This window comes from Gopherus flavomarginatus, chromosome 11 (genome assembly GCF_025201925.1).
Source record: "Gopherus flavomarginatus isolate rGopFla2 chromosome 11, rGopFla2.mat.asm, whole genome shotgun sequence".
NCBI classification, from domain to species: Eukaryota; Metazoa; Chordata; order Testudines; family Testudinidae; genus Gopherus; species Gopherus flavomarginatus.
The window spans coordinates 19,498,110-19,507,611 of NC_066627.1; the positions used below are offsets into that span (position 1 = coordinate 19,498,110).

Here is a 9,502-nt window from a genome sequence, read left to right on the forward strand (position 1 = left end):
TAGTCTCTAAGGTGCTGCAAGTACTCTGTTTCTCTCAGTTTGTCAGTGGTGGTCAACCTTCCTCCAGTTGATGGGTGTTTGGTTTTGCAACCACAGTGATGAAAGCCATTCATTGACATAGGACTGCATTATAAAGGCTGAGTCTAGTCCCCGAATTGTTCTGATTTATTGTCTTTTGTGCTTGACTGGTGCACTGTGCTTTCTCTAGACACTGCGCACATGGCAGATGTTGAGAGGGGAAACCAAAGCGATGTTACAGAATTCATTCTCCGCGGGTTCAGGATCCTCTACCCATTCCAGATCGGTCCCTTTGTGCTGGTTCTGCTAACATACTTCACCACCATAACTGGGAACACTCTGATCATTGTCACCATTCTGGTTGACCGAGGCCTTCACACCCCCATGTATTTCTTCCTGGGGAATTTGTCCTTCTTGGATATCTGGTACAAGTCCAACATCATCCCCAAAATGCTGCAAGGTTTCCTGGCTGAAAAGGGTGTGGTGATCTCCTTCAATGGCTGTGTTACGCAGCTTTATATCTTTGGCTCCCAGGCAGCCACCGAGATCCTCCTGCTAACGGTGATGGCCTACGATCGCTACTTGGCGATATGCAACCCGCTGCGTTACACAGCCCTCATGAATGCGAGGGTGTGCGTCGAGCTGGCTTCCTGCTCTTGGCTGGGTGGCTTCCTCTTCAACCTGGTGATAATGGCCTGGATTTACAGGCTACGTTTCTGTGGCCCTAATGAAATCGACCATTTCTTCTGCGACTTCATGCCCCTGGTCAAGCTGTCATGCAGTGACACCCACCTGATCACCTTAGCAGCATTCTTACTCTCTTCTACAGCCACCCTGGTCCCCTTCCTGCTAACTCTGACATCCTACGCATTCATCATCACAGCAATAGTAAAAAACCCTTCCAGCACTGGGAGGTGGAAGGCCTTCTCCACTTGCACCTCCCACCTTATTGTGGTCAGTACTTTCTATGGGGCTCTGGCCATGGTCTACATGGTGCCGACGGCCAGCGCAGCCATCAACCTAAACAAAATATTCTCCCTTCTCTACAGCCTGGTCACCCCATTGCTCAACCCCCTGGTCTACTCTCTGAGAAACAAGGATGTGAATGATGCCCTGAGGACAATGGCCACTAGACTGCTGGATTTTCGAAGAAGGTAGAGCCAAAAAGGGAGCATGAGGGATTTAAAAATGAAAACTTCAGTAGAACTTCAGAGTTATGAACCCCTCCGGAATGGAGGTGTTCGTAACTCTGACATGTTCGTAACTCTGAACACAACATTATGGTGGTTCTTTCAAAAGTTTACAACTGAACATTGACTTAATACAGCTTGGAAACTTTACTGTGCAGAATAAAAATGCTGCTTTCCCTTTAATTTTTTTAGTAGTTTATGTTTAACACAGCACTGTACTGTATTTGCTTTTCTTTCCCCTCTGCTGCTGCCTGATGGGGTACTTTCAGTTCTAAACGAGGTGTGTGGTTGACCGGTCATTTCATAAGTCTGAAGTTCTATTGTCCTGTACCGCATTCCCACCTGGTGTAAACTGACATAACCCTATTTGAATCAGTGGAGCTGTGCAAGTTAGCTGCAGAGCTGGTCCATGCCCCTCCCCTCCCGCCACCCAGGTTTAACAGATAAAACAATCCCGTGTGGTACTCCAGCTGCATCCTTAGCATAGAATCCTTGGCAAGGAGTTACTGGTCTACATCCTCCCAGTGGCTATCACTCCACATGCTGCATTTGTCCTCCATGGACTGCAGTAACCTAAGGTTTGCTGTCCATCAGGACAAGGGATGATTATGGTGTTTAGGTGCCTGAGAATTCAGGTAAGACCCCTAGTGGGGGTTTTCAGAATAGCATCTGTTGATTTCAATGGGAGTTCGACACCTAGGTGTTAATGGGCTTTCCCTCAACCCTCCCACTTCCCTGGTTCTTGTCACACAGACAGCAAGCAGCAAGAGACCAGAAGTCTGAAGCCAGGACAAAGCGATGTTTATGGGGGTTAGTTTCCAAGCAAGCATATTCCGAAGCCCTTTGCACCAGTCGGGCTTATCTCTATACAGTAACTCCACACTTTAAGTCATCCTGGTTAACCTTGTTTTGTTGTTATGTTGCTGATCAATTAGAAAACATGCTCATTTAAAGTTATGCAATGCTCCACTCTTATGTTATTTGGCTGCCCTCTTTCTTCACAGCAGGCAGCCTCCCTCTGCTCCCCCTTTCCACAGCACCTCCTGCCTGCCAGCAGACCCCGAGGATCAGCGCCTTCCCCCTCCTCCCCCGCCCGCAGCAATCAGCTGGTTTGTGGCATTTTGGAGGCAGAGGGGAGGAACAAGGACTCGGCGCGCAGGCTCCCCCTCCCTCCCCTCCCTTCTAAACACTGCAAGCCAGCTGATTGCCCCGGGCAGGAGGTGGAGGGGGGAAGGGAGAGGGAGGCTGCACACCAAGTCCTCCTCTCTCCCCCTCCCTCCTACTCCCAAAACGCCACAAGCCAGCTGATTGACCCAGGTCGGAGGTGGGGGGAGAAGCGAGGGCTCGGTGCGCCTCCCCCTCCCTCCCCTGCCTTCTGCCCACAGCAATCAGCTGGCTTGCGGCATTTTGGGGGCAGAAGAGAGGTGGGAGAAGTGAGGACTTGGCGTGCAGGCTCCCCCTCCCTCCCAGGGCAATCCGCTGGCTTACGGCATTTAGAAGGGAGGGGAGGGATAGGGGAGAAGCGAGGATGCAGCATGGGAAATAAAGGGGGAGGATGTGTGGGGGAGAAGAGGCAGGTCAACGATGGGGGTTTGGGGGAAGGGGTGAGTGGGTGGGCTAAGGGTTAAGCCCCCTGCCCCTGGTGCCTGCAGAGTAGGGGAAGCTACCACTGCTGCGCAACATGCTTCTCCTAGCCTACAGCACCTTCAGCCTCCTTGTCTGTGTCATCTCCAGTGCCAGCGGGCTGTCCTGTGTGGGGAAAGGCGGGAGCACCTCCCAACTATATTATAGTACCTGTATTAAATTGCTTGTTTAAAATTGTTTAAAACTTATACCTGTATTAAATTGTTTGTTTAAAATGTATATAAAGCCTTTTGTCTGGCAAAAAAAAATTCCTGAAACCTAATCCCCCCATTTACATTAATTCTTATGGGGAAATTGGATTCGCTTAACATCATTTCACTTGAAGTTGCATTTTTCAGGAACAGAACTACAACATTAAGTGAGGAGTTACTGTATGCTGACAGAGTCTGTTCCCCAGTGTTCCCTTCCAGGCTCCGACGCCGCAGAGGGTTCACCCTGCGTCCCCCTTCCCTGCTCTGACAATGCAGAGCTTTCACCTCACGTCCCCCTTTCTGGCTCCAATGCCACAGAGCATTCACTTTGTGTTCCCCTTTCCGGCTCCAACACCACAGAGCATTTACCCCATGTCCCCTTTCCCAGCTCCGACACCGCAGAGCGTTCACCCCACGTCCCCCTTCCCGGCTCTGAAGCTGCAGAACATTCATCCCGCATCCTCCTTCCGGGCTCCAGCACCGCAAAGCGTTCACTCCACATGCCCCTTCCCGGCTCCAATGCCGCAGAGCATTCATCCCACTTCCCCCTTCCGGGCTCCAGTGCCTCAAAGCGTTCCCCCCACATCCTCCTTCCCGGCTCCGACGCCACAGAGCGTTCACCCCGCGTCCCCCTTCCCGGCTCTGAAGCAGCATAGCATTCATCCCGCATCCCCCCTTGCGGGCTCCAGCGCCGCAGAGCGTTCACCCCACATCCCCCTTCCCGGCTCCGGCGCCACAGAGCATTCATGCCACGTCCCCCTTCCTGGCTCTGAAGCCGTTGAACCTTTACCCTGCGTCCCCCTTCCCAGCTCCAACGCCACAGAGCGTTCACCTCACGTCCCCCATCCCAGCTCTGATGCCGCAGAGCGTTCATCCCGCGTCCCCCTTCCTGGCTCCGGCGCCATAGAGCATTCACCCCACAACCCCTTCCCTGCTCCAATGCTGCAGAGTGTTCACCCCGCGTCCCGCTTCCCGGCTCTGACACCGCAGAGCGTTCACCCTACGTCCCCCCTTCTCGGATCTGATGCCACAGAGTGTTCACCCTGCGTACCCCTTCCCTTCTCCAAAGCCACAGAGTGTTCACCCCGCATCCCCCTTCCTGGCTCTGACACCGCAGAACGTTCACCCCAGATCCCACTTCCCAGCTCTGACACGACAGAGTCTTGCCTGTGTCCCTAGTCCCTGATATTTATTCCCTGTTCCTGTCCCTCCCTTCCCCCCAGCAAACATGATTCTAATTTCCCTTCCATTTACTGTTTCAACCCAGTTTATATAGTAATATTCTCAGCTATATCTTAACCAATTATTTTACTGAAATTTAACTATCCAATCCTAACACATTGTAACATAATTCTCTAACCAATTATATCCCACTACCCTAATTAACTTACACCTACCAAAATTAATTATACAGCAGACAGTGAGAGAAGGCCCATACACAGGTGGACTGTGATTTTGATTCTTTGTTTTATACCCCTGTAACTAGCTAAGTGATAAAAATACACCTACGTTCCTAAAGTATAGGCCTTTACAGGCAGGCTAGATTATCTGTATTTTAACACTCCACCCCTTTCTTTTTCTTTTGGGATCCCCTGGAAAAGCATAGGACATATGGTGACACATTTCCTGATAGGGCCAGATGTCAAGGTGGAATGTGTCGATGCTCCATCTGTCCCACTGCCCCTTATGCAGTACAATGCCCTGCACCTTCTCTCATACGGTCATACCGCACCTACTCCAATTAGTGTTCCAGCCTTTCCCTTATAGTGGGCCCAAGAAAGTTGGGTCCCAGTTGTCTAGTACACTGGGAGGAGGGCCTATTACATTACTTATATTTGACAATTAGTGGCTGTACCTTGTGGGTCTGTGTTCCCCTTAACCACCGCAGTATACATCGCAAAATTAGCATACTTAACAAGAGGCCAATAGCCACAATAATCCCCAGTAATATTGTCAGCCCTGCCCATCGTAATATAGGCCAACATCCGAGCCACCACCAGAAACACTGCTTTGCCTACTCTGACAGGGTTAAAACCCTGTTAACGCCATCCTGAAGCGTATATTTGAAATGTGTCCAGTTGTTGGCAGTTGCAGAGAGCTGTGCCTGCAGGTTTCACAGGCTTTTGTCCATATCATGAGTCCACTGACTATTCACAGAAAAATGGAGTATTGTCTAAACCAGCTTGACCACTTGGTATGGGATTGGGTAGTATGCACTGGTTCGGTTGTTCACAGCAATGAGTTCAACAGATCCATTTGTGCACCGAAGTCCCAATGGCAGCGTATAAATGTGCATAAGTGTGCCAGAGGCTGCTGCACTTGTGTCCCCAAGTGTTGTGTACATTCCCAAACACCCCATGCTCCTAAAGGCCCCCATTTGCAACAGGCCATTAATTCTACCCCTCCTTGAGGAGGGACACATTCAAATCTTGTCTCTGGACAAACAATTACTTAGCTGAATTATTGTCCATTTTACACCATTCTATCCTCTCCATCTGTCTCCCTGTGGTTCCTAGCGAGCTCCTCCCTTTCTCATTATTCCCATAGAGCTCATGGGGCCCACGTTAGTAGCTATCCCATTCCAAGGTACCACAGTAACTATTACACAGGTGCTAGCCCCAGAATTGAGCATTTTGTATCCCCATACACACCTCCCCCTCCCAAGTTAGCCTTTTGAAGCCATGCTCCACTCATGTCACGAGGTTTCCTGTCCATTGAGTTAGCCGCAGGTTCACTTTTGCCACCCTTTTCCATCCCATTGTGGTTGCAGACAGCTTTTGTGCCCCTAGCTCATTGATTTGCTGCTGCAATTTCACATTTTGGCTCATCAGTTACTTAGTTACCCCATGATCCCTCAGACTTCATACACCCAACCCTGTGTTTCCTGCTGCCCACAAATCTCTTTTCCAGTGATAATTCCATGTATGTCTCCTCACGCACACCCCAATTAAATTGTTGCTTCAACCCTTCTATGTATGAACTGCAGTTGGGGTGTATCTAGTCCACCCATCATTTTCTGGGGTGCACCACCTATGTTATGGGACTGGAAAGACACATTGAAAAGTGCTGGTTGCACCCGCTCCCACAGTGGCTCCCATGCATTCACTTATCAGGAAGTATTTCCGGCTCCTAGCTGCAGCCATCTTAGATCAGGAGTCTTCCAAGTTGTCATCCATATTACCTGCAGGGGTTACATTCTGCAAAGTGGTAAAATTGTCACACCCAGCATCACAGGGGAGACTGTATGATGTGTACATAACAACTGCACGTCCAGGGAGTTTTCTCTGTGGAGGTACCATTATTATTACACATGGTAACATCACACCCTAACTGTGGAACCCCATAATCCAAACATCCCAGGAGACCAAAGGGTTATACGGTTTCTGGGCTCTCTGTGACAAACCTCATGTCCAAATGACTGTGTTTCCCACTGTCATTTCTGTCCATCAGGTCAAGGGATGATCATGGGGCAGATTTGTAAAGACATTTAGGTGCCTGAGGTTTCAGGTAAGACCCCTAGTGGGGGTTTTCAGAATAGCATCTGTTGATTTCAATGGGAGTTCGACACCGAGGCACATTTGGAAATCCCATAGTGTGTCCACACAGGGAGAGTTAGAGCCATAGGAATGCCGGGCTGGAAGGGACTTCAACAGTCCTACCCCCTGTGCTGAAGCCGCAAGAGGCATCTGTCCAGCTTGTTCTTAAAAACTTCCAGTGACAGGGCCTCCACAGCCTGCCTTGGTTTTGATCATTTTTGTTGCTCTCCTCTGCACTCTCGCCAATTTGTCCAAATCTTTCCTTAAGTGTGGCACCCAGAATGGGACCCAGCACTGCAGCTGAGACCTCCCCAGTGCGGAGTGGAGTAGAACAACGACTTCTCATGTCTTCCATACGACAATCCTGTTTACACACCCTAGAATGAGAGTAGTCTTTTTCGCATCTGCATCATACTCTTGATTCATGTTCCATTTGTGACCCAGAGGAACCTCCAGATCCTTGTCCGCAGTGCTGCCCCCCAGCTAGTGATTCCCCAGTTATAGCTGTTCCTGAATAACTCCCTGCGTCGACCTGACCTTAAGGGTGAGTTCAGCGCTTAAAGAAAAGATTCAGCTGCCTCTATTTGCATGGGAAGTGCAACATATTCTCGCCAAACTCGCAGCCTTGGATCTCTGGCTGGTAATAAAGTGCCAGATCCCCAGCATAGCTCTCTTTCAGTCAACCGTCCAACAGTGTAAATGGGCATCAATCCATTGGAGGCAGTGGGCCAGACCCTCCGCCAGTGTGAAGCAGCGTCACTCCAGTGAAGTCACTGTAACTCTGATTTACAGCAGTGGAGGATTTGGCTTGTGATTTACACCATGGGTTAGATTTTAAAAGCCGTGTCAAGGATTGTAATGCCCAATTTCCATTAAAATTGTTCTCTCTAGCCATTTACCTTCTTTATTTAACTAGCTTTGGAATTCTGTGGGCTCTAATAGACAGATACAATTATACAATATACAAAGGGATTAATCCCTTTATTAATTGGATTCATCCCTTTATTAATAACTGATCAGGATGAATATTATTAACCGATTCCCAGAAATATTTTCTCAGAAATTGAACTGAGTTCACATCCATCCAGACTTGCCTGAATAAAGATTCATTTGGAATTAATTGTTGTTGTTGTTGTTTTTCTTAATTACCCTGGGAACTGACAAAGGTTGCAGAACTAGGGCCTCCTTCTGCTCAGTTTTATCCACATACTGTGCCCCTGAAGAGCATACATACCAAAAAGATTTGAATTTGCCCTTGAACAGCTGTGCGGAAGGGCGGTACAGTGGTTGGCATCCTACATCCAGCGGCGGAACATCCAGGTCCAATGTATTGCTCTACCATGGACTTTGTGTGTGACCTTGGGGCAAATTGCTCGGTCTCTGTGGGCCAGATTTACATAGGGATTTGGGTACATATGCTCCTTGGATGAATTTTTTAAATCCTGCCAGGAGCTAGATTCACTAAGGGTTTTAAGCACCTGCCTGACACCTTAGAGTATCTTCTGGGGAACCAATATTTGATAACGGGCTCTTCAGTCTAGCAGAGAAAGGTTCTAACACCATCCAGTGGCGGGAAGTCAAAACTAGACAGATTAAGTCTAGAAATAAGGCATTAATGTGTAAGAGTGGGGGAAATTAACCATTGGAACAGTTTAACAAAGGTTGCAGAGGATTCTCAATCACTAACAATTTATAAACCAAGATTGAATGTTTTTCTAAGAGATCTGCCCTAGGAATTATTGTGGCGCAGGTCTCTGGCCTCTATTACACAGGAGATCAGACTAGATGATCATAATGGTCCCTTCTGGCCTAGGAATCTATGAACCCAGAGAGATGGTAGATTTCTGTCCAAGTCCCATCTCCCCCTGAGGCAGAGGGGGGATCTGAGGCACGGTTATCCCATGTCCCAGCTACATAACCAAACCACTGGGCTGAAACTTATGAGGAAGGTCCTCCTCTTCCCCACACTCCAGCCTGTCGTCGCCTTGTGTAAGCTCACCTATACAGGCCCAGTCCATAGAGTTCAGGTGAGCTCTGAACATGCTTACCCAGCTGGGCCCCATGGGCAAGTGAGGCAAAGGCCTGGCTTTCTCCCCCCAGCTCATGCATGGCTCTGGGACCCAGCTGTCAGGATGACTGGCCTGGAGCTACCAAGGACATACCCAGAGGCACCTGGAGAAATTTTCCAGCAGAAAAGTAGGAGCTCAGTGAGTTTAGGCACTGACGGCGTTTGGTGGCACCTGAGCAGCAGTTTTGTGAAACCCCAGGGGGCCTGAATCTGGGATCTGTAGCTGCCTAAAGTGGTAGGTAGTCACCTAAATGCATTTGTGAATTGGGCAGTTCCCTGTGTAGGCAATTTTGAAAACCCACTAGGTTCCTGTCTGTATCTTTAGGCTCTTAAATACCTTTTCAAGGACACTCCGCACACTGCCCCACATCTCTGTGTGCATCTGCTCCCTGTTTCCAATTTGCGGACAATAGCATGATATACATCACAGGGGTGTTGTGAGGCTCACGAAATTAAGAGTGTGAGGCACTTACTCCTACATGGACCTTGCAGAGAGAGAAATAGTGAGGTTCTTTATGAGTAATAAGCTCAAATCAGTAATTTAAAGACTTAAGTCCCGTTTTCAAAAAGTTTTTGGGAAAACAGCTGTCCCTGGAAACTTGAACCCTCTATTCTCCATGCCAAAGAAAAACTAAAAGCCCTTGTCTCATCTCTGAATCTTTGACGTAGCAAGGATTCAATGCATAAGGGAACCTGTCTCAATAGAGACATAAAAGAACTTAAATATTCAGACCCCTTGAGATGTGGCCTCTTCAGAGTTGGGAAATGCACTGTTTGCTCCACTGCCCGTAAATTTTACAGTACATGATTATATGAGATTAGAATATTTTTTTAAAGTCAATATTTTTTCTGCGC

General features: G+C 48.6%; 1 protein-coding gene across 1 annotated transcript; it reads left to right on the forward strand.

Moving 5' to 3' along the window:
* The first annotated feature begins 219 nt into the window (after window positions 1–219).
* LOC127031168 (olfactory receptor 11A1-like) lies at window positions 220–1,176 on the forward strand. The gene has a single exon (XM_050917932.1). It carries the CDS (start codon window positions 220–222, stop codon window positions 1,174–1,176), a length of 957 nt encoding a protein of 318 aa, XP_050773889.1.
* The last annotated feature ends 8,326 nt before the right edge of the window (window positions 1,177–9,502 follow it).

Excerpts from the sequence above, each read along its gene's own strand:
- LOC127031168 (XM_050917932.1), top strand. The coding sequence starts at position 220 with ATGGCAGATGTTGAGAGGGGAAACCAAAGCGATGTTACAGAATTCATT.